The sequence below is a fragment of the Protomyctophum parallelum genome (genome assembly GCF_964188405.1).
Source record: "Protomyctophum parallelum genome assembly, chromosome: 21".
NCBI lineage: Eukaryota > Metazoa > Chordata > Actinopteri > Myctophiformes > Myctophidae > Protomyctophum > Protomyctophum parallelum.
This window is the reverse complement of record NC_139713.1, coordinates 33397766-33423414: the sequence shown is the minus strand read 5'-3', so window position 1 is coordinate 33423414 and position 25649 is coordinate 33397766. Positions and strand designations below refer to the sequence as shown.

Below are 25649 nucleotides of genomic sequence, written 5' to 3'. Positions count from 1 at the left end.
TTCTCAATGCGCAGTCGCAGGCCGGGAGGAGGAGCGCGAGCGGAGAGAGAGCGAGAGAGAGAAGATGGTGAACATTAAAGAATAGTGAGTCTGAATTATTATCATTACAAGCAAACAAACCCCCTGTTTGTATTCGACGCCGACGTGTCGCATTTAAGACAGCGGGCTTAAACCCCTTTAATGAACGGAATAAAATCGTATCTTTATCGCGTATTATATGCATTATATAAGAGCTTTTTTGTGACATGTATATGTCTTGTCCTTTTGACAGCAGCAGCAGCCTAGCTATAGCAGGCAGCAGCGTTCCAGGTATACATAATACACCGGCTCTGTCTCGGAGCCAGCAGGGCCTTGATGCTAATGTGGGATGCTAACGTTTAGCTTTATGTATACATTGGGAATAAGCGTTATCATCGCGTTATTACAGCTTTGTTACAATGACGATAACCGCCCCTGCTCTCATACAAAAAGCTGCCTAATATTTGGGCCTGTTCATTATCGGCTGTTGTCTGTTTTTGTTGGAGCATGAAAGGGGTTTGCTGTATTATGGGCTTAAGCCATGGCTTTGTTATACTTCGCCCGTACGACGGCCGTAAAATAGCAGATATACAAGCTCCACAGCGACGCTCTGTGAGCCTGTGCGACGCGCTGCTGTGAGCTTGTAGATCTGCTATTTGTACGACTATAGCCCCCTTGGAGAAGTCTAGTTAGCTGTTATAGCTGGGCGGCTAGCAGGCACTGTAAAATATGTGATTATTCCAGCTAACTGGGGAATTACAGAATTACAGTTAGCTGCAACGCAATGTGTGGTTGTTGTTATTACATGGTCATAAAATGTTTTATTTTTCATTCATACATTATCATCAGGCAAGATGCAGTTTATTTCTGCAAAGCTACATATATGTTTGTATAATAATATGTTCTATTAGGTATAGGAGATTTATATTTTATTAAATAGCTCTATATTCAATTATTCAGTAATCATTGCTATATAGAGTGTTTGTTCAGTAACAGGAGCCTCCAATTGTCTCCAGCTCAATTAGTAAACATAAAATGCATTTGTCATGCAATTTTGTCCAATCTGGAGAGAGAAACATAAAGACAGAAATTGGTTTACTAAGACTGATGAATATGTCCTCTCTCTCTCTCGTGAAATGATTGGCAACTCACCTAACGTCACCTCACGTATTTTCTGTTTAGAGCTGAGGACAACTGAACAAACACTCTGTAGCAGTGATTACTGTCTGTCAGAATATTGATAAAAATGTCCACAAAAAAGGTTTAACCTAAGAAAATCACTTACACTACCCTAACGACTCACATAAAAAGATCACTTTGGTTCCCTTACTATGCAGTTCCAACACAGCAAGGGAAAAACATAAAAATACATGTAATGTTGCTTTGCTATAATATAAGGGAGAAAATGTTATAACATGCCATCAAGGCTGTTCGTTCAATTTAATTAGGCCTAATTACATTATTATAATATATATATACCGGTACACACATATTACACCGGTAGGCCCTTTATATACTGGTGTATATATATATACACTGTATATACAGTATATATATATCGTCTCTGCATGTCTCTGTCTCAAAACAACAAAAGTAGCAAAAGTTTGCGCCGCCTTTCGAGCTTTTAGATACTTGTAGCTACTTTTGATACTTTTGTGCGATTCTCTATTATAGGTAGGGCCATTCTTTTACGACGAGATCACGAGAACAAAAATACACAAAATGTTAGAATACGGAGATAAGACGTTTCTGCCCGACTGCAACAAGATATACAAAATGTAGTGTTGCTTTGATAAAATACAAGCGTAAAAATGTACCATGTAACTATGATGCATGACATGCGTTAGACACAACTGATGGGACAGATCTAATTCAAAGCAGTCCTATAAGCCCCACTAGCACACAAATCAAAGAGGAAGCTCTGTAGCCTTTATCGGCAATTCAGCATGACAGACACACGTCCCATGGCTGTTTTATTGACTGTCGGTCATGCAGGCTAACTATCGACAAATACGTTAACCACATGAACCCTAGCATCCCTGTTCTGAGGTGAACTTAAGCCGGCAATAGCCGATCTACAAGCTGTAGGTCTGCTGTTTTCGTCAAAGAAGTTTGGTGTAGAGGGAAAAAAGAGCAGATCAAGTACAGAGTGAAATGTCAAGTTTAGTAAGTATTGAGGGTTTAAGTGCACGGTTAATTGTCTGAAAATACACATTAACGTGAACACACACTGATGATAGTGCTGGAAAAGAGGGGTCCCTTGCTTCATCTCTCTCTCTCAGCTAGAGGGTCCTTGGCCTGAAAAACATTGAAACCCCATTCAAACATTGTCCTTGAGCAATCAGAATTGGCCTACTGAAATTTGACCATATTTGTGCAACATGATATTGTTACAATTGCAACCTGCCATGATGACTTTTCTTTCTCTGACTAAGCCCTGTGTCAAATTGAACTACTTCCACTGTAATACATTTAATGTCGGACTCTTTGCTATAGCAGGGTAATTACATAATTAGACTTTTTCCTAAAAATATATATTGTCAATTTATGATGCCTGTGATGCCCTATACTGTACCTCTTAATACATATACATTAATAATCCACATAATGTATAGAATTTTGAAGAAGCACTTGATCAAATTCCAGGTCTCAATATATTATCCACTAGTAGTGCCCAGTGCACTAGTATTCTCTCTCAAACCAGACATGGTCAAAGGACGAGTATAGGAAAACTGCAATATTTCTTGATAAAACAAGTGGTTCTCATGCCGTTCTCATTGCCTTGCATTTTCTAATTTACTTTGAAATAGAATACCGGTAATTCGTGCCATAGCTACTAGCGTACAGTGTCAGACCTAATGCCCAAATACACCTTGCCTTTCAAGAAATGAAATGTGTATAACATCTTTTACCTCACCTGTTTTCTTTTTTGTAATACAATTTGCAATACCAAGCAATGCTGAGTTTCTTTTTTCTTTTTTGTAAGATATCTTTAAGGGCGTTTTGCCTTTTATTGATAGATCTATAGTAGGTAGACAGGAAACAAAGAGAGAGATGGGGGACACACAGCAAAGTTCGTCAGGATCAGGACTTAAACCCGAGACACACTGTCATGCTGGACTACCAGCCATAGTGCTAAGCCGGCCCAGGCAGCCATGCTGCTGAGTTTCACTCTCTGAAGCAGCTGTCAGATAAAAGTCCAATTGGGCCAACAGACAATACTTTGATGATACTGGCACTTCCAATAGACCTGCATAAGCATTTATACAAGTTTACGATTGTCCATGCTGAGATGTTTGAGTGCTGGCCACTATTATTGGGCTACTACTGTATTATTCAAAAAAACAAGCACAGCATAAACGAGGACATTTCACATAATGATGGGAGATTAATCGGCAAACACATCGGTATCGGCCGTTTTTAGTTGTTTTTTGATTAATCGGCATCGGTTCGATTAATCAATCAGACCGATTAATTCATCTTTACGATTAATCGGTCTGTCTTTACAGATAAACAAGCCTAAAGTAACAGCTTTAACAGATCTGCAAGCTTACAATATTAAATATAAAGGTATTTAAGTTCAACCTGACTTGCCTGAGAGCATTTTTCAGAATGGACAAAATTATTATAATTTTTCAATACAGAATGAGATCATATCGACATCGGTAATATCGGTTACCGGCCATAACAGCAATTAATTATATCTGATCGTGTTTAAAATACTTGTTTTTGCCTGTGAGCTCTGCTAGATTATAGCCTATTGGGCAGTGGGGGAGTGATAAGTCAATGTGAAACTCAGCATTACAATAAGCAGTGATGTAAATAAGTTAAAATGTAATGAGTCCCAGGATGCAGGGATGGTCTTTTAGAAATGAGTCCCAGGGACATTTTATGAGTCCCACTTCAGCGTCATTAGGAGTCATATTTTGCCATTTTTACAAATTGCCGCATTTAACTCCCATTTAATTTCATATGTTATAATGTGGTTATATCCATGTGGAAAACATCAGAAGAAATGATTATTATAACTAAAGCTAGCAAAATAAACTAGAATAAAAAACAGTACAGTAGTACAGTAGTGCATCCCGTGGATGCAGAGGTCGTTGTTTTATTAACTATAAACTGCGTTTTGGGACGCAAAATGCACCTTATTTTAATCCCTGAATAAGTGAGACAATCATTATCATATATGATACAAACAACTAGAAAGATAGGGTCCAGGTTGGGGGGTGGCTTATATATCAGTTTGTCAAAAAAAAAAAGCATTTCTTTGTAATTGTATATGGAAGGCAAGACAACATCATGCACTGCATTGAATAAGACCTGGACTTTGGCACATTGTATTCCTATTGTCTTTACAAGCCAATAGCAAGGACATCTTTATTTGTGGCACCATTTGGGTCAGGTGACTTCGAGTGTCACTTATGCATGTCATGACCTTTACATGTTGTTAACTGTAGTGTTGTGAACCATTTAAGCCCTTTAATATGCGTCGTAAGACCAATAGTGAACATAGCTGACCTACAAGTAAAGCTCACAACGCTTCACACAGTACGCGTTAGAAAGTTTGAAAATATGCTGGTGTTTTCAACATTTGGACAACATTCTCTGTCACACTACAGGCCTCAGGGCTGAACACTTTATCTGGACTTTAGCTGTGGTTTAATTTACCTTTTTTTTTCTTTAGGCAGTGATGCTGCAGTGGCATCTCTGGTGTGTGTGTGTGTGTGTGTGTGCGTGTGACTGCGCTAGTGTTGTGCGGACAGGGTAGAACATAGCATTAACCACTTGTCTTAAACCCTATCATCTTTCATTGACTGGGTCCACCAGGGGACTGTACTTGACCCCCAACGTCTACACTGCAAATCTCTTCGATGAAGAGATTTACAAGCTCACAACACGTCATTCTGCATGTTCAGCTAATACATTATGACATGCCCAGAATAGGGAAGCCACTGTTCATGAGGTTAAAATATCAATAGATGTTTTTAAATCAAAACAATTACTACATCAACCTTTTTTTTCCCCCTGTTCTAAGGGTATCTGGAAGTTGATTGTTGAAAAATAATAGCCTGCTCCCCAACCCTTACTGATCTGCAAGTCAGTGTTGATTTTGTCGACTAGGACGAAATGTTTTCGTAGAATACCTTTTGTCACTTCAACTAAATGAAAAGTAAGCTATGATGACTAAAACTACCGGTATACATATATTGACAAATAAAGACTAAAGTGTTAGGAAGGGACTAGTGGACAACTGGATAAGAGATCCAGTATAAGTAAAAGACACAGCCAAGTCATTGTAGTCGACTAAAATTGATAATAAATAATAAAACTAAAATCTAAATTTGCTATCAAAATCAGCACTACTGCAAGTGGGACTACACCTCCTTAGTTTAAATACTCGGTGCCTCAGTTTAGAGCGAGTGAATCCAGATGAAATTCTATTCTCTTTCCACTGCTTTAATTTCAACAACTCTAAAAACCCTTTCACTTACTCCATTAATGACTGATGCCATAACATCTGCACAATAATGTCCCCTTTTAAGAGAATAATATTAAAATAAGGACACTGTAGCAGCAGCAGAGGTTAGACTGTATTAACTAGATTAAAATCAGAGCCATGCGCACACCACACATTATTATTATCATCGCTGAATGGGCCCAGCAGCCAGTTCCTGACTGTGCCACTATTCATGGCAGGTTGAACTACACTCGAGCGGGTTAATTATTTGCCTCAGGTTTGACGACTCGAATGCTCGAGGAGAGATACATGTAAATGGGGGGGGAAAAGAACGAAAAAAGAAATAAATTAATCCACCAGCGATTTAGCCCATCGTCGAATCCCCATCATGCATTTGTCAAGTCACCCAACCCTACCACATGCATGCATAGCAACAGACCCAAAGCGTTAGCAGTGTTTGAGGTTGTTGCTATTGATTCTCAGCTTATTACCAGGGCTGTCATTTTGTTGACATCTTTTATCACTTGAACATGGCATGTCTTTTATACATGGCAGGAAGTTTGCAACATCCATCCAGCATCAGAGTCCCCCCTGTTGGATGGCAGAAGTGAAGACATTTACGATTTAAGGCTATCGCATCAAATCCTACATTAACAGCAAATGTGTGGATACTATGCATTTTCCAGAGACAAAATTAGAGTTCCATGATTTGCAATCTCTGTCACATGAAGCTCAGTTATGTTATGTTTAGTTTATGTAATTTGACATGGCCATTACAATCACATTGGACAGACCATATGCATTGTTTGAGCACATAGACACAATACATTAACAACAGCCTATTTCAATAGCCAGTCTATTCATGTGAGCCGCATGAGAGCAGCATGTTGAGGGGTAATATGATGAATCACATAACCTTTGAGTATGACTTTTATGTTCTATGAAGTCAGCACCGTAGTCAGCACCTTTAGGACTTTAAATCTTTCACCTTCCTTTGTTCCTTTAGGCTTTTACAACTTAAATCCTACACTGGTATACGTTGTTACGTCAATAGAAAGAATTGTGGATCTACAAGCTCACAAAATGTCGCAGTGCCTATTTTATGACATGCCCAGATAGGGGTGCTACTGTAGGCTTCATTCACGTCATTAATAATAACTGAACTGCCCTGTGGTGTGTTTCGTCCAAATGAGCTGTTTATGATTATTGATGCAACATTGATCTTTTTTAACTCATCTGTCTCTCTCTGCCTCCCATCCCATGTCTCCCTCCTTCCAGCCGTGTGGTCTTACCGGTGTCTGTGGAAGAGGTAAGTGTCATAACAACAGCACAACTCATCTCAGGAAGTAGCTCAGAAGTTCATTCACAATCAATAAGGATCATTTTATAATCACCCCGCTGCCAAAAGCTTGTTGCAGCTCTAACTTTGTGGCCTCTCTGTTCTCGATAGGTCACCACATTTGGCGTTCCTTTCATACCTAAAGTCCTCTAAAGAGCTCTGCATGGTGGGATCAAGAACCAAATGGTTACATTGTTGCATTCGGTCTGGTTTGTGTTCTCACCGTTCCTGTGTTAGTAACCACGATTTGTAAACGAATGACAGATGCTCGAACAGGCCGTTCAGAGCATTTCTAGGGACAATCACTACATTGCCATAGTCACTGCTCACTGGAGGTGAAAGCGGAGAATGAAATCCGTGTTAATCTCGTGAGAAAGTGGTGCTATTTTACTAAATGCACATTTCCTGCTACTCATTTCTGTCTCTCGATCGTTGGACTCTAAAGAAGACTATCGGTTAGTCTTCTATTATGACTAGTCTTAGTCATAATCTAACTCATAACTGTACTCAGGCGCGAATAGTTCTTATAACGGCAGTGGGTGCCCCCGCCCCAGATAGTCTAAAAATGTCATGATTTGACTAATTTATCTCCAATCTCGTACACCATTGCTCACGAAAGCCAGATCCTTGACCCAATTATAGTCACTGCATCTTACCTTTTAATTAAAGTAAAAGTATTCTGAGGAAAAGGAACAGTTCTGTTCCTCGGACATTGTTTTGGGATATTTTGGCTGAGATGGGTCTTTTTCTCAAGTCTCAAGTCAGTGTGGAGATTACCTGGAGGTGTTGCTGCCCCTCCCCTCCCTCTCGGCTCATGGCTCTTTCACAGACAGGCCGACGGCACACAGACAGCAGCCTCTCCGCTGACTGTGTCAGCGTAGTGTTGCTGCAGGAACTGACAGTGAAAGCCAACTCACAGCTTCTTCTGAATTAAAAAGACTGTAGGCTATATCCATTTTTTCTCAGGGAACAGGCAGCCCCCCGTAAAGGTGCAGAGTTGTGTGCCTACAGTACATGACAAAAAAGCCAGGGGGAGCCTGGGGAGGGGAGCTTCAGTCAGTGGGGTGCTATTGGGCACACGTTTGTGTGACACTCTTTATGAAATCATAAAAAGTTTAAATATGGAGGTACGAGGTTTCTGCCTGACAACAACAAAATGCTCCTGTCATATCGTCTCGGGTGGAAACCTCATATGTTACTTTTCAGGGTTTAAATTCAAAAGTATCAGATCTACGACTGTGCTGCTGTGGCAAACAGGCCACAGCAGCACAGGGTCAGATGATCTTAGACCAGTGGTTTTCAACCGTTTTCATATCGAGGCGGCCCATTATTTATTCAGCATTTGAGCCACGGACCACCATTTGATGAGATTTAGCCCCAAAACTAAAGAATATTTTGTTGCCATTGGATAGGATTTTGTCCACAATTCCATGCTGTATTGATGTGGTACCACTACCATAGGTAGGAGAGATAACAGGGAAACATTCTTCTACATTCTCTAATTGTGTAGACTTCTAGAACTCTTGTAAGGATCCGTTTGGTTTCATTTTTCACTCTCAAGAGTTAAAGATCTATAAGGGTCCATTTGGTTACCAACTCTCGATCATTTAGCTGGGGACCAACTGGAACCCCCTCAAGGACCACTGGTTGAAAACCACTGTCTTGACTTAGACGATCACTCCGCTCCCTCTAGCATCATGACTGAGTTACCAGCTTTATGCCTGTCGGTGTTTCCAAGCACAGAGCCTCCTGCTCTAGATGCCCCACTTTTTTGTTTTTGTCTATTTACCCTTGTTGACCCACATACAAATCCAGTGCAATCTAGAGGGTTTTTTTTCTTCCCATGCTGGTTCGTTTGTGTAATTCTTATCGGTGTCCATGTGCAGGCCAATATGCTACAGTAGCCGTTACATTGTGTAACTGTTAGCATTGACAACAGTGTTTGGTTTATACACCAAAAAGGCCCCATGTGAAAGACCAGTGGTGTTGATGAATCTGTGTTGAGAGCACATCAAAATTGAGACTATTTAGGCAATATGACCTTGTAGACCTGCTGTTCTTTTGCTGAATGTTCGCCTCCGAATAGAGCTAGAGTTCAAGAGGTTAATGAGCAGATTTGGTAATAGGTGGAAAAAAGTACTTGCATGTTTTACTTAAAAGTATCAATACTGCAATATAGAAATATTCAAAATTTTTTTTTTTACAAAATTAAAAGTACTCATTATGCAGAATGTCCCATTTCAAGTTTTCAAATGTATACAAATATTTTGAAAATAGCCGATCTACAAGCTCACAATGCATCACATCGCGATGCATGTAGCTCGAAATGCAGCGCAAAGTGATGCTTTTTGAGCTTGTAGACAAGCTACTTTTGCTATTTTCTTTCTCCTCCCAGTGGGACTTGCATCGTCTCCCTAGGGAGACGCTCGAGAGGCATCAATAGCCATCTTATGTTGGCTATTAAAAACTTTCAGATCCACAAGCTTGCAGCACGACACAAAGTGACATCTGCTGTTTTTGAACTTTTTAGAAAATCTGTTTTAGATTAGATTTAGTTTGATTTTTTCAAATCTTCTCTTTTGGGCACAAAACACTCTCAGATGGGGACCGCAGACAAAATTCATTTCGGGAGTAAGTCCTTGACGTGAGTAGCACTGATCTCTAAAACCTGTGTGGTGTGTTCTTGTGTGCTCTCAGTATCAAGTGGGCCAGCTGTACTCTGTAGCTGAGGCCAGCAAGAATGAGACCGGTGGGGGAGAAGGCATTGAGGTGCTGATCAACGAACCATATGAGAAGGAGGGAGAGAAGGGACAGTACACACACAAAATCTACCATCTAAAAAGGTATGTCCGAGAAATGACACAGCACATGTTAGGCCTGTCACAAAATCACAATCATTACATAATGTCCTACTAATCAAAAGTATTTGCGATCATTGAACTGGCTGATCTACAAGCTCACCAAGCTCAAAAGCTTGGTGCATATTGTAGAGACTAAACCAAATGTAGCACCCCGGTACCGTCTTAAAGGGAACAACGGGGCGTTTGAGTTCGTTAACTTAACCTCTGTATAACCCTGTATTTATAGAATAAACCACAAGGCTGATTAACTTGACTTTAACTGCAAACTAGCAGATCTACAAGCTCAGCATACCTATTTTAAAGAGATATACCAGACCACACTTTAAATGTAAATCAGATTTACTGATGGGGTTAATAGGTTATCTGTTTTTACAAATGTGTTTAACCCTTTTTAAATGTTAAGAAAATAATAAAAACATGAAATATACAATACAGTAGACAATACAATACAAGAATGGTAAACCCTTTTTTAGAATGAACCAACAGTAGGCCTTGTAGGCCTTGTAATATAACCAATTAGGCTCAAACCTTTAAACCAGTGAAACCAAATAAACCCTACCTTAATTACCTTCAATAAAACCAAACCAAACCCAACTCTCAAAATCTGTAAGACTGTAAGACAAATCTGTACAAACTCCCTTTTACATGACTTTAACCAAAATCTGATTACTATTCCTAAATAGCAAATACAAAATGCAAAAACTCTAATCTAAACACCCAGTGGGCCCACACACACACACACACACACACACACACACACACACCAAAAGGTGCAGGCCTGATCGTGGTGATGGTGGGGTGATGATGATTTACTCCTCAGTCCTTGTTGATGATGAGCAAAAGTCCTACTCACAGTTCTTTGTCAGATCTTTAGAACAGTTCGTGAGATGGTGAGATGTGATGAAGCCGAGCAGACTGCAGGAACGTCGAATCCTCGTCAGGAACACACTCCAAAACACTTATCTCTTAGAATGAGCCAAAGTCTCCTCTTGTTGAGAAACTAACTTGCTTTCTTCACTCAGTCCAAACACATGTTACATTACCACTCACTTAAGACTTCTTATAACTCACTCAAACAAAACAGACACAAGAATCATGCACTGTGCATCAAACTATCAAAAAACTTCCACTTCACTTCTGTGTCATGTCAACCTGTGTCAGGTCATACACTCTGGTGAATCTGTTCAGTACTTTTCCACTCACTCAATATTCTCTCTCCTCCCCACTTTTTCCACAGTCTCTCCTATGCATTTTACCCTTTAACTGCTATGAACGGCATGCATCGTTTTTAAACATAAGTCCTGTACTAAAACCTATTTATTTAGAGATCTATTTATAACGGACAACTTTTTATTAAAGGCATACATTTTTAACTGTTTTAGAATGACTTTTACTATGTATTAAAAATATAAGAATAGGACTAAGGGCATGAAATAACCACTGGGCTACACAAAAAACTCATTTTTATAATTCTGTCTTTTTTACCCTTTCTTAAAGAAATATATATTTTCACATTTGAAACGACAACGTATTATAGGGGTTGTGTATGTGTGCAGCTGTGGGGTTTATAAGGGTAATCTCACTTAACTTCATTTAACAACAAAAATACAAAGAAATTATTTAAGCAAGTACTTTGCTAAAAGTACTTGTTTACTTTGCTAAAATAAATGTTTATAAAGTTTCAAATAAATTTAACTTCTTGACTGGTGATGTCAAATATTTATCATTTAATAGTTCCTCTAGTCCATAACTGTGATCTGAATACTGTAATAATTGCTCTAGAATACATCTGACTTCTGCTTTTTTTAATGTATACCTCCTTAGTAAAGTCCCGGGTTTTGTGAAGATGATCGCACCGGAAGGAGCATTAACTTTTCATGAAAAAGCTTGGAATGCCTACCCATACTGTCGCACTAGTAAGTTACCAATACATTACTACTCTTGAGGTGCATATTGATTGATTGATTGATTGATTGATGTGTGTCTTGATGCAATTGAGTGGCATGATCCAATGCAGAATCCATTCAGAAAAGTAGCTTGTTGTTTGTTGCTGCTGTGTGCCAATTTCCTGATTGAGCTACAGTACATAACACAACACTGAATGATGACATACTGTCTAGTCTACAGACTCTGATCACCAGAATAGAGTGACATGCAATGCAAGGCCATGGGGCCTATTATTATTATTATTTGAATTTTAAGGATGATTTTGTATTTAATACGTCATATAAATCATCAGTTAAAGTACCTGGCATCCATGAAAGTGCCCTGGCGGCACATCACGGCTTCCGCAATTCCAGCAACGTGTTTATTTTGAATGCGTGGGGTGTGACAGTTCCGGTTGCTTGACCCGCTAACAGGATAGTCCTTACCCCATTCTGACCTGAGATCAGATTCATACGAGGTTTCCGCCGGACACACACTGGTCTGATTAACCCCATTCTGACCTGAGATCAGATTCTAAAAATGTCAGTCGCTCTTCGATTTTTCAAAAATAGCAGACCTACAAGCTCGTATCGCGCCACTCGGTGGCGCGATATGAGCTTGTAGATCTGCTATTTTTAAATGGCTAAAGCACGACATGATGCTGACACCAAAATGGGTGCCCGGTCAGAATGGGTTAATGATCAGCATGGACGTTTTGGCTGTAATACATATGCAGTAGTAGACGGTAGCCTGACTGTAAACAACATTCACTCAACTTTGTCTTTGTATTGAAATATTGTAATGCTAATGTATTCATTATGGCAACGTCATCAACGTGTTCAATATACCTGTTAAAGTTAGTCTGTAATTCTGGTAATAATAATGATATAAGTTTTTCTCTCGTTTCCTTTCCATGTCATCTATCTCAGTTGTGACGGTGAGTTGATGTTATTGTTGACACACACACACACGCACACGCGCACACACACACACACACACACACACACACACACACACACACACACGCGTGCGCACACACGCATGTCACACACACGCATGTCACACACACACACACACACACACACACACACACACACACACACACACACACACAGTTCAAACAGTGTGCTGCATCACGCTGTGTGTAAGCATTGTAGCAGTATAACGTTTTTGACTCAAGGCACCCCTGTAAATAACCTTTTCGTCCACGGCACCTCTAAATTACACAGAATCTTATGTCGTATTACTGTAGTAAATATGCAAATCTTAGGAAAAAAAAGATACAGTATGTCATGGAGAAAAACTTGAGAGAATATCAGTTTAGTATAGGACAGACGTTATACTTGACATTTAACCCCAGGATACCCCTATTCTATTCTATTCTATCTGCACTCAAATATGGAGATTAGAGGTTTCTACCCGACAGTATCGATACACAGTATGCCTGTTTTTCCAAGAGGCTTGGTGTTCCTCCGCCCCTTGCTTCCGAGACCGCTACGCGGGGGAACGGCAAGCCTCTGGGGAAAAACAGGCATGCATACAGCATCACAGACGATATGTGTTTTTATTGTAGTTCTTAAGCTCTGTGTTTCAGTGTTGCTCTTCCCTGTGTTTGCAGAACGAGTACATGAAAGACGACTTTATGATAAAGATTGAGACCTGGCATAAACCGGACATGGGAACATTAGAAAATGTAAGTCACTCACAGTAAGATCATAACCTGGATGTTGGCGTTGAACATGTACTGCTGATAAGGTTCCACAGGGGGGAATATAATAAATGCAATGGTTCAAATCGTCACCTTCCCAAAATAATGGGCCACGTCATTTTTCGATATGTGTGCCTAAATCGGCTCTTCAGGACACAGGCCGCCTCTGGTAAATTGGCTTAATATCATTATTGAAAAGATCATGCTGTTCCTGCCCCAGTAGTACATTGGCCTATGTCAAGAGAGTGACCTAGGCCATTATTTTTATGTTGTCTAAGTCGAAGAGAATGTGACTTAGGCCAATATGTTTTGGTCTAAGTCACATTGTCTTGTCCAAGTCAGGTTTACAATTGTCTAAGTCAAAACACAAATTGGCCCAAGTAATTTAATCCTCTTGTGTAACTGACAGACAGCGTTATTTGTATGGTGGCAATAGTCCTATATATCACATTTTGGGTGAAATGATTGAGAAATATCAGTTCGTTTTGGTTCAGTGTTTTCTGAAAAATGTTAAAAGAAAATCGCATTGGCCATTATCATAGCTTTTATTATGTAATAATAATGCAACTTTGTTTTAATGCTTGTGTCAGCATAATAAAAACCTGCCTCTGGCATGCTCACAGCTCGGCCAGAGGCATCCTATTTCTTCTCGAGTTGGCCACTCATACCATACGCCACTATGTCTGTTCCATTCTTGTGAACGTGATATCTACAGGAAAGCCTTCAGGGAATTTCTTCACATTTTGTTCAAAAAGCCACAGATTAAGTGATTGTGAATACACATCTCTTGAATACGTTATGTTGACAGTTGTGAGTGACAGACAGCTATTATTGTCGTTCTCATCACAACATTTCCATGGCTTGATGTGTAACAGGTGCATGATTTGGACGAAGAGACGTGGAAGCAGGTGGAGGTGGTTCCCATAGATATTACAGCCAACGAAGAAGTGGCCACTGCGGTGAGTTTTTAGCTGGAAACAACATCCTTTTTCACAGACTCAGTGTGGTGAGTGATGTTGAAGTACTACAACCATTGGAAGATTACAGTAGGATGTTTGTCTCCACCCTCAGGATGAGATCTGTCACTACACATTGAACATGCTCTAATCTTGTGAAGAAAACAAGACTTGATGTAGAACTACTGTGTTATATACATTATGTGTGTACGTATCACTGTAGAAATAATAATAATTAGAAAACAGATTAAGCTCATGGTGGGAAGAGTTAGATCGTGGGGAGCGTTTCACTTGAGTGCATGCATGTACAGCTGGTCACCTTTAATCCTTAGTTTCTTAGCAGTAGGTGCCGGAGATCTTCAAGGATGACTCAAATTAAAGCTGCAATCCATAGCTCAAAGCATAATATCTCCGCTGCCCAAACATGCTTTCCGTTTTAGATCAGTAGCAGAAATTGTAGTGCTCAAGTTATGAGGGAGACTCGGGTTCGAAACCCGAGTCTAGCACATGAATCAGCTTTAACTTGGAAGAACACATAACTCACTCAACTGGAGATGTAGACTTATAGATTATTGCTGAAAGGCTTTGAATGTCGGTACTATGCCGATACCAGCTTAGTGGCCTTTTGGTTAGAGTGTCCTCTGCCCTGAGACCAGGAGGTCAGGCTTCATTATTCCCCGGCCGGGTCAAATCAAAGTCTATGAAAATGGGACCCAAGTAAATATGCAAATCCTTACTCCTAAAATACAGTGTGTCGCGGAGGGAAACTTGAGAGAAGATCTGCTTCCATTAGAACAAACTGAAAATAACGTGTAGTGTATATATATTTCACGTTTAACCACTTGAACATCAGCATCCCTGGTGGTGACACGTTGTTGTGAGCTTGTAGATCGGCTTTTTTTTGGTGAAGAGAGTTAGTGTAGATGGAAAAATAACTAAGTGCAGTGCAACTCAGGTCTGTCTTACTAAGTCATGAGGGTTTAAGACAAGTCGTTTGGCTGAAGTAATATTGATGAATTCCTAATATTAGTTATTAAATATTAGAATTATTCATGTTAGGATACTGCAGCACCCACTTTAAGAAACCCTTCCCTAGGGTTGAAGTTGAAGACCCTGCTTTAAAGGAGTCAAGGACACCAGGCCCCCTGCGGATGGATAAGGACCATTTTGGCCCAGGGCTGCCGCAGACCTGTAGCGTTTCTCCCCACCAGCTCTTGTGCAATAATGACTTAAGTGGATCAGCATCGAGGCCGAGGGTTAATCCGTAGGTCCATCTGCCAAGGGTGTTTGTCACTCTTTGACCACAGTGGCAATGGATTAAAATAACACATTTAAGTAGAGAGGCCCAGTAGCATACTGATACAGTAACTGTCACGATCTGTCGGTCAGGTCCTGGGGATTGCATTGTGTAGATTTTAGAGCAGGTTCTCAGAGTTACTACAGGGAGGCCGGCCATCACATCTATGTGTGATAGGACTACTGGTATCTCCTATTCTGGAGGGATACGTTCACCGGAAATAGCTTCGTTTTGTGTTGCTGCTTTGTGAAATCCATTGTTAGTTGCTGCAGAGTAAGGTATAGCCAACACCAACTCGGGATTCCTGGATCGCTGCCCTCCACAATTTCCTATCCAACATCAGGTTCTTGAGCAGTGTTGTCAGCCAAAGATGTCGCGCCGCAGCACGTCTATATAGGTGGTACGCTTCTTTCCCCTCCTGGCTTTGCCCTGAGTTGGCTCCCGTAGTTTCAATTTACTTGCCTCAAGTTCTGGGTGCCTGACACAGTGCCCTGCCTGTCCGTGACCCGTGGTAGGTCCCCATAGAGGTCCACATTTCTGATATGGTCCATCCATGTGACACCTGGTGCCATTCGTAGCATTCTTGTGTAGACTCCATCCAGGGCTTTTTCCTGTTGTACTGTGAGGGTCCATGTCTCGGCCCCATACAGCAGTACTGACTCCACAGTACCGGTAGATATGAACAGCTGCCTCTTAAGGTCTTCTCCCATATCTGATTTCCACACTCTCCTCATCCCGTGCAATGCTTTCCAGGCAAGTGCTCTCCGAACCTTCAGATCCTGTTCAGTTGAGGCAGTCCAGGCCCCAAGGTACTTCAAGTCCTCGACTGGTTCGAGCACCGTCCCGTCTGCAGTGGCAATGGTTTTGTCCTTTGTTATCTTTGTTTTCTTGGCATTGAGCTTGAGGCCGATCTCCCTGCACTCTTTTTCTACTGCCAGTAGTAGCTCCCTTCCGTTCTCGACTGTATCCGAGATTAGGGCGATTTCGTCTGCATAGTCGAGGTCAGTGACCATGATGGGGTGTACTCGCCGAGAAATTCCAGACTCTGGCATTCTGGCAGAATGCAAATGTTGTCCAGCAGGGGGAGTGGTTTCACCAGGCTAGCTCCTCACACCAAGGAGCTCAACCACAGTCAGTATTCTTAGCATTCCTGAATCTACAGTAATTAGTTCATATGTGCTTCATCCTTGCAGGACTACAAAGAAACAGAAGATCCTACTATGTTCCACTCCACCAAGACAGGCAGAGGACCTCTGAGCCCTGAATGGATGGTAGTGTATGAAATAATTAACTAAAATCAGTGGTTCTCAGAACTTTTTCATTTCAAGGAAATGGTTCCATTTGTACGCTCTCAAAGGCAAAAATATGCATGTCTATCCACTTTACAATGTCTGTGGTAGTACTAGTAATACATTGGCCATGAGTAATTGAGCAGTTGTTCTCTGTTGTAACGAAAACAATTCTGTTTATCACCTCTTCACAGGATGAGCTGAAGTCGGACTGTCCATATATGTGTGCATACAAACTCGTCACTGTCAAGTTCAAGTGGTGGGGTCTTCAAAGCAAAATAGAAAATTTCATCCATAAGGTAAAACACTATTAACACACTGTACATCATATTGGAGTGGTTTTGTTGCTTTATTGCTGTATTATAATGCATGTGATACATCACTACATCACTGTGTATCTTTGTGTTTCTCAAGTTGGTTGTATTTAAGAACAATTTATTGTTGTTTTTAAACCAGTGATTCACAAACCTTTTTGCTCAAGACCCAAAAGATTGATTTGTCTGGGACCCAAATAGAGAAAATAGCAGACCTCCAAGCTCAACTTGTAGATCGGCTATGTTCACTGCTTCTTAAACTTCTTAAAATGAACTACTACTTCTTAAAATGTGTTCCCGGAAATTGAAAATTGTATCATTTTATTTGTCAAATACTTTTGAAAAATGTTGGAATAATTTTGAATTGATGGAAAGTTGTGATGATTTTTGTTTAAATAATTTCTACAAAATTTCTAACCCACAATCCCCGTCACTCTGACACGTCACCTAACTCAAATCCCCGTCGCTCGCCCCAGGCAAGCCCCCGGGTCACCGTGACATCACATGACATCAGTCCCCTGGTCACCCCAGGTGCCCAGGTCATCGTGACATCACTGGCTCTACCTGGGCCCTCATCAAACCCTGTATATTCAATACACTGCCCCCGCTGCCACCCTTAGATCTTCATATATGGAGCTGACCTGTTCTGACATTCCATATCTTGATCTGACCTCATCACACCCTGTATACTCAAGATACGCTCTCGCCCCCAGGCGTCTTACTGGTATAATATTTTACAATATTTCTTTTTTACATTTTACAACCCATAACATTGGTCCGCTTGGGAAACTGCCATGTTTAGTGTCTCCCATAAGAGCCGGGGACATTGTGGAGAATTTCACTATGACTTTTGAATCTTCTTTGAAATGGCATCCATAATTTCAACTAAACTAGTGTGGGGTGGCATGGTTTATAAAGAATCATAGGGCAGAAGGATTCTAAAGCTCCTTACAGAAAGTCCTGTTTTCTCCCTCCACAGCAAGAGAAGCGTATTTTCACTAACTTCCACCGCCAGCTGTTCTGTTGGATTGACCACTGGGTGGGTCTGACCATGGAGGACATCAGAAGGATGGAGGCAGAGACTCAAAAAGAGCTTGAAGAGGTACGATGGCCTTTCACACTTTGTTGCGCGGTGGGGCGGTTGGAGTGAGATTGTAGAATTTCAGCGCACGGTGAAAATATGTTTTAACATTTTTAAGTGTTACTGCCCTCCTGTGATACCCTTGGCTGTTGTTTTTACCAACAGGTTTTATTTTTCTACATACAGACTAGATACAGATACATTAGTGGAAGGTATCCAACATTATGGCTTTTCCATACAGATCTGCAAATGCCAATTCATCATATTCACATGGCGGCCATTTTGCTATTAAAGGTATATTCAGTGATTTCACTCAAAAAACCTTAGGTTTCGTTTTTGGCTGTGGGACCCAGCCTTTCGTCCAATCAGGATAGAGAGTCAAAAACGAAACCTAAGGTTTTTTGACCCCCAGGGGTTAACTGGGGACAGGGAGGAACTCCTTATATGGCCAGCACACTCTATAGTAGGGAGGATTATCACAACAAAACAAAAAAATAAGTGATATTTGAATTAAGTGAAATCACTGAATATACCTTTAAGTTAATGTATTCAGAAAAATGCACATAAATTGCACAAAGACCCGCACACCGTCTGCACTTGCAATACAAACTTTATTGCATTTTTCTGAATACATTGAGCCCTGCCTACGCACCCGCCTCAGAGCATACAGGTGTGCATAAGACTTTGTTGGCTATTAACCCATTTTGGGCGGGGACCCCTTTTGGTGTTAGCATTATGTTATGCTTTAGCTATTGAAAAATAGCAGATCTGCTATTTTTGAAAGATCACAGAACGACTGACATAGAAACATATAGCTTTTTCAGAAAACTGTCAGGATGTAGAATACATTTTTAAAATCTGATCGCAGGTCAAAAGGGGTTAAGTTAATGAAATGCTATTTCTTCCCAACACGCAAATATGACGTGAGAGCACAATGGCCACAGTGTGCATTTAGTCAATATGTTCAGTTCTTCTCTACAACAATGTAAATCGTCTCTGTCGGGTGGATACCTTGTATGTCCAAGACCTAATGGTCTCGCTTATTTCATAAGCAAAAGGTTAAAGCCTCAATCAGTGATTTATTCACCTGTTGTATGTAGGGAAAATATTACTAAACATTGTAATTTCACCCAAGTCATGTAACCCTTTTCATTCCTGAATATCAACATCAGATGCGTCAGAAGGGAGACGTGCGAGGCACCTCTGCAATGGAAGAGTAGATCCCGTCCCTGTAGGTCAAAGGCTAGAGACAGGCTGAGTAAGTCTAACCGAGAAAAGGAGAGGCGATGGATGGACGCTATGTTTGTGTCATTCTCTCCGCCACCGTCTTCATGTCCTCTCTGCCTCACCGCCATGTTATCGCTCATGTTCATTTTGTTTTCGTCTTGCCGCCGTCCCCAACTAACCAGCATGGTGCATGTTCAATGCATGTCCAATAACTGTCTGACTTTACCTCATACGAACATCTCAACATAATGGTTTCCATTCTTAATTTTTTTCGTTCTCTTTCCCTCTGTGTTTCTGTGTTGTAAGTTCTCTACATGAAACCTTTTGTTTGACATTATGACTGCATGTATGTCTGTAATCAGGGCAAATACAATCCAATAAGCATTCACTAATCCCTTGACATCAAACATTTGCAATTTGACAATACGTACGTTTTCCCAAAGCAACATATAAATAGTTATTAATGATCTTAATGGATTGTTTGTAAGCGTTGCCTCACTTGCCTGCGTTCTAATTAATTTTCTGTCCGTGTCTCTGTCTCTTTTATTCACTTTAACTTCTTGAAACGCTCATGTTGTGTTTTCAGTTTGTTGCATGCTGGTGGACACACTGGGGATGCATTGAGTGTTTTGTTTACTAGGAATGATCCTTCTGAAGGTAGCAGTATACTTCTGCTTATTGCTGGAACCGAGCAAGTTCACTGAGGACAAAATTGTTTTATACTCAATCTGGCTCCGCTATGATGAGTGTTGAATATGAAGTTAGACCGCGGTCCACTGTACATATACAGTGTTGGAAAACATGGATCTGATAGCGGAAATGAAACAAAATAGCATGCTGAGTTTCTGACTAATAACCATAAAAAGGTCAATCATGCATTGACTTATATTGTGCATTTATCTGAAGCGACTTTACAATGTGCGTCACATTCACACACTGACGGCTGGGGAAACCATGCAAGGCACCAACCTGCTCATCGGGAGCAATTAGGGGTTCAGTCTCTTGTTCAAGGACACTTCGACACTCTGGGATCGAATGGGCCAATACCCAAGCGGCTGCTGTACCTCCTGTGACAGTGGCACTCACTGTGTTTTCATTCATGTCTCTGCAGTGATATTCAGCCAGTTCAAATGTTTTGTTATTACCTTGCAGAACCTCATTTCGGCAAGAAGTACAGTATGCTGCATCCTTGAACGACTGCCTTTTCTTTAATATTTAATATTTGACTGAGGTGATGGTAGATACTTACACCAACCTAACCAGTAAAAATCAACCTACTGTGTTTTCACAGCTTAGCCATGTGAAATGAAATCCAATGTATTTACTAATTTAACCCTTCACACACTAAGGTCTATCGCATTAACCACTTAAACCCTCTAGACTTCGTGAAATGGACTTGGAGTTACAACTGTACTTTTTTCTTCTTTTTCCCCCAGCCAAAAATAGCCGATCTATTAGCTCAAAACCTGATGAGTTTTGAGCTCGTAGATTGTCTATTTTTGCTGCATGTTCCCCCCAGAATAGGCATGATTCAAGTGCAAGGTTCAAATTAATCATTATTCTTTTGTCTCTTTTTACTTAACAGTCAGGTCTATAATGCATTATAACATGCTTATACATCACTATAACACATGTTTATAATCAATAAAAAAAATTATGACAACTTATAACACAATGTTTAACTTTTAATGTATTATAAGTGCTGGTCATAATTACATTATAAGCTCAGTGGAACAGCAAATTATTATAACTACCTCAACTTGGCAAAAGTTTGCTTTGGCTTTGTTATAAGTTGTTATGCATAATTATAAACAAGTGTTATAATGCTGTATAAGTGAATTATAACGCATTATAAATGTGTTACCTGGTAGTTATAATGTACCACTGAGTTTATAATGCATTATGCCCAGCACTACTTCATAAACCTTGTTATAAGTTGTTCTGCATAAGTATGAACAGTGTTCTAAAGTGTTGTAATGTCTTATAAATGCATTATAATGCATTATATATGTGCTTATAACGCATTATAAATATAAAGTTCTGTCTATATCCTGTTTTTACTGTGGTTTCCCCCTCTTCCTGTCTCGTCTCTCCAGCTGCGTATCAGAGGTCCGGTTCGTGGCATGAGTGCTGCTCATGAGCAATGAGGCAAATCAACCAATCCCTGTCAGGATGATGTCATCACCCTGTGACATCATCCGCCATGATGAGGAAGTGGCCCTGTGACATCATCCGCTGTTCTGTTCCTGTCTCACATGATATACTGGAGGGTTGGACATGATTGGTTAACAGTACTCTACAGACCATTACCCAATCACAAACCTCCATTTCACAACAAAACCTTTTTCATATATATATATATATATATATATATATATATGCAAAATATGTGTGAAATGGGGGGGGGGACTCTTTGCACAGATCGTAAATTGCCTGTAATTAGTTGATTATCAAAATGGGCTTTGTTTTCATTCAGATGTGTACACTGCAACTCTGAAAAGTCAAGCCTTTTGCATTAGAATGTTGTTCGTTCGTTTTTTTTTATTTTTTATATAACGGTTTTCCTCCCAAAAACAATTATGAAATCACTAAAGCAGGTATTGGACCATTAATGTCCTCCCTATAGATTTATCCTATTGTCTCCACCTCTAATTATATCCATCTCCTTATTACCCTGAGTAGTGTCTACTTTATTGTCCTTATTGCAATTTGTATAGACCGCCGCCCCGCCCCCACTCGTTTCACTGGCATCTCAATAAGGCAGTTAGGTGTGAATGATATTCTGTTTTTATTTCTTTTTTGTTCTGTTTTTGAGACTCATCCATGCCTGTTATTGCAGTTCTAGGGACAATGTAAGGCTTCTGCATGATCATGTTTTGCTGATATGATGAATGATATACTACACCTCCACACATATGCATGTGTTGTGGACCAACAACAACTGCCATTGCAGGGGTGTACAACAGCAATGCAGCTTTACTGATGTCCGTTGCGACCATTAGAGAGAGAGAGGGTTAGTTTGTGTCTTATTGACTGTATGTACGATTTAGGCATTTAGTAGATGTATGAGAGATTATGTATGAGAGTGTGTGTGCACAATTCATCTGTGTATATATGTGTTAGCGCGTGCATTCCTGTTGAACTTGCCTCATGCTGTCGCTGCACGCTCTCTCACTCCATTGGGGCTTTAGTGAGAGGGCTTTGTTGGACCTTCAAAAGGTTTTATTTTTTTATACTAAAACAGAGATGACACTGAGAAGTCGTGTATGGGGTTAATCAACCAAGGCAGTTTGTATTTCAGTTTCTCATACTGCCTTTTCTCGTCTCTGTCTCGCTCCCTCCCTCCAATTGGTCCAGGGCAGAAAATCAACATGCGTAGGGTATTGTACAATATGTATTGACAATTTTTAACTATTCCGCTTGTTTGTGGTGTCATATAATATTAATGACTAATGTAATAATAACCCCTACAATTTAGGTTTTGGTCAGGTAAAGTGATTTATTTTTAACCATATTAACCCTGACCAAGGGTGTCCCTATTTTGGGCATGTCACTATAGGCAAACATTCTCAAAACTATGTATACTTTATACATGTATTGTGCAGCTAAAATCGTCAGTCTGCAAAGTCACAACTTGCTGTGAGCTTGTAGATCGTCTATTTTCTTCGTATTATGGTGACTGACGGGCTTAATTGGTTAAAGATCCATTGTGCAATTAAGCTCAGTAGCGGCCCCCAATAAACATGGGGAGTTACGGTAATAACAAGCCTTTGCATTTCAAAACAAGACAGCTCTTCCCCTTCCCCTATCTCTGAAACAACTTTACACAACCAACAGATTACAGCAGCCAAAGAGACAAACTTTGCTACTACTGGCAGGCAGTTTTAATTTATGTTATCATGTCCAGGGGTAGGTAGGTAGGTAGGTAAGTAGGTAGGTAGGTAGGTAGGTAGGTAGTTAGTTCTAAATGTCATTTTACTTGCCAAGCAGCTCGGCAAGGGAAGCCCGAAGTCTTAGTAGGAGCTTAGAGTTGGGTTGGATTCTGACAAAACAATGTGACTGAATTTGAGTGCTGACTCAATGAAATCATGCAGTGTGCATTATTTTCCACACAATGCAGCTTTTAACCTCATCATATTCCACCCTTCTTTGTTTTTGTCTGCCTGTGGTTCTTCTGATTCCATATGACTTCAGGTTTGTAGCTTATCATAGCAAACATGCATTGTTTTTATTATGTCCACTTTGTTTTAACTTAAGTTCAATGCAGATTATTTTTTAGGTAACAATTATTTGTGATGTTTTTTATTTAATGTTCTTTTATGTATCTTAGTATTATAACTGTCAAAAATCTCTCTAAAGACACGACACAGCTTGGCATCATTGTGTCTCCAAAGTTCCTCTTTCATTGGCGCCTACAGTATACATGTTATTCTTGTTTGACCAAGGTTTAAAGGCATTGTCGTTGTATGCACTTCTAAATACTGTAGGTCCATTATATTTTACAAATGTGAATTTGAGTTTTGTATTTTACAACTTACAAGCATTTTCAGGTGTTCAGTTTCAGTACTGTACAAACAACTGTATAAATTCAGTAACTAAAGTATTATCAGAGTATGTGTCAGCTCTGTGTAATACTTGTGTAGTAAAGCTATTCATGCGTTCATAGTATGGGTTTTAACCGTACTTTCAACCATGCCTGTGAACGTACAGGTTTGATCTATGAGGAAGATGCACGAGTCACAGTGTCGGACTATGCAGGTCGCTTCTGAACTGTCGGGATTCGGGAAACAGACATATGTTTTTACAGCCCCTATGTTGACATGACATTGATATTGACATGGTATCACACCAGTTTTGAGGACATGTCCATTGCTTTTCATTATCACTTGCATGCTCAACTTTGTTTTTCTCCCTGCATTTTCCCCATTCTGTTTGTCAGTTTTAGGCAACTTACTTTTGATTGGCTCTTGAACTGCATTCACAACAGAAGGGAAACACTTTTTTTTTCTCCTCGTTTTGAATGGAGGGTTTGTCCTTCGGCATCAAACTGTGGATTTAGCTTTGACCTTGTCGCTTTTGGTGGGGTGAAATTGTCTGCTCTAAAGTTGCGACACCATTGTGTGACTAATCATACATTGGGCCTAAGTTTGATGGTGATGAGAATCTTCCTGTAGACTAGAACAGAACCATGTGATGTGATGTATACTTTTTTTGTAGCATTACCATGAATGCCAGCCAGGGTATTGTGTTGACGGCGGGTTAAGGGAACAGATGTGACTCCAGAGAATTAGCCTACTGTACCTTTTTCTTGTAATCATGATAAAATAAGCACTTGTAAAATCTACTGTTAAATATTTTTCTTTTTGTTTTATTTTTTAACATGGGGGGGGGGGGGGGGGGGGGAGATTCAATTGCATTCAAGTTTCTCATTTCTGATAAATTCAGGGGAATATTAGTAGTGAATGTAATACAACTAGGTTTTTTGTTGGTTTGTTTTTTGTTTTGTTTTTTCCACAGCTCTATGGCTGTGTGACTGAAGGTCTAGAGACAATGGAACATAACAGAATATCTAATAAATTTGAATGAATAAAAAAAAGAACTCTGCTGACTTGTGTTTAATTTAATTTAATGTATAAATTAATTAGATTTGTTTTTCGATTTGTAAATGTATTTGCTTTAATATGTCTAAACAAATGCACTGACCATGTTATAAACTTATAATATTAACATCATTGGATGTTGAATGATGGACACGTGTTGGCTCGCCCTGTCTAACAGTAGGCCTACAGACTGGCATCATGATTTGCTTTAGTTTACTTTAGAGTAATCTGAGTTCCCAGAAGTTTTATTTTTCGCCACTAACTTTAAAGTAACCGACTAGGATCATTATTTTGCTTTGCAGGATTGCGGATACGGAAACTGTCTGTGTGGTGGGCACACATAATAGGCGGGATCTAGACCGGATCTGAGCCTTGGAGGTGCAGCAGAGCTGTGAGCAATCCCCTCCGCAGCCAGCAGATCCGATATGGAGCGGATACGGAAACGGACAGTGTGCGTACCATGTGTGTGTGCGGGGCAATGTCCGGATACAGTAGGCGGGGCGGGGCTCTGCTCTAGACCGGATGTGATCCCTCAAACCCGTAAAAAAGTTTTTTTTTTCTTTTCGTTTCGT

General features: G+C 40.2%; 1 protein-coding gene across 1 annotated transcript; it reads left to right on the top strand.

Moving 5' to 3' along the window:
* The first annotated feature begins 15 nt into the window (after positions 1-15).
* Positions 16-25060, top strand: LOC310879386 (phosphatidylinositol transfer protein beta isoform-like). Its single transcript, XM_083794011.1, has 12 exons — positions 16-84; positions 6758-6788; positions 9516-9661; positions 11504-11595; positions 12535-12542; positions 13224-13298; positions 14189-14272; positions 16760-16837; positions 17050-17154; positions 18149-18271; positions 19423-19508; positions 21574-25060. The coding sequence occupies exons 1-11, from the start codon at positions 65-67 to the stop codon at positions 19468-19470; spliced, it is 810 nt and encodes a 269-aa protein (XP_083650137.1). The 5' UTR covers positions 16-64; the 3' UTR covers positions 19471-19508; positions 21574-25060.
* Positions 25061-25649: the final 589 nt, after the last annotated feature.

Bases quoted from the DNA above. Each gene is read 5' to 3' on its own strand.
- LOC310879386 (XM_083794011.1), top strand. From the start codon at position 65: ATGGTGAACATTAAAGAATA. The intron at 16,838-17,049 runs GTAGTGTATGAA...ACCTCTTCACAG, and splicing joins CTCTGAGCCCTGAATGGATG to GATGAGCTGAAGTCGGACTG. The intron at 17,155-18,148 runs GTAAAACACTAT...CTCCCTCCACAG, and splicing joins TAGAAAATTTCATCCATAAG to CAAGAGAAGCGTATTTTCAC.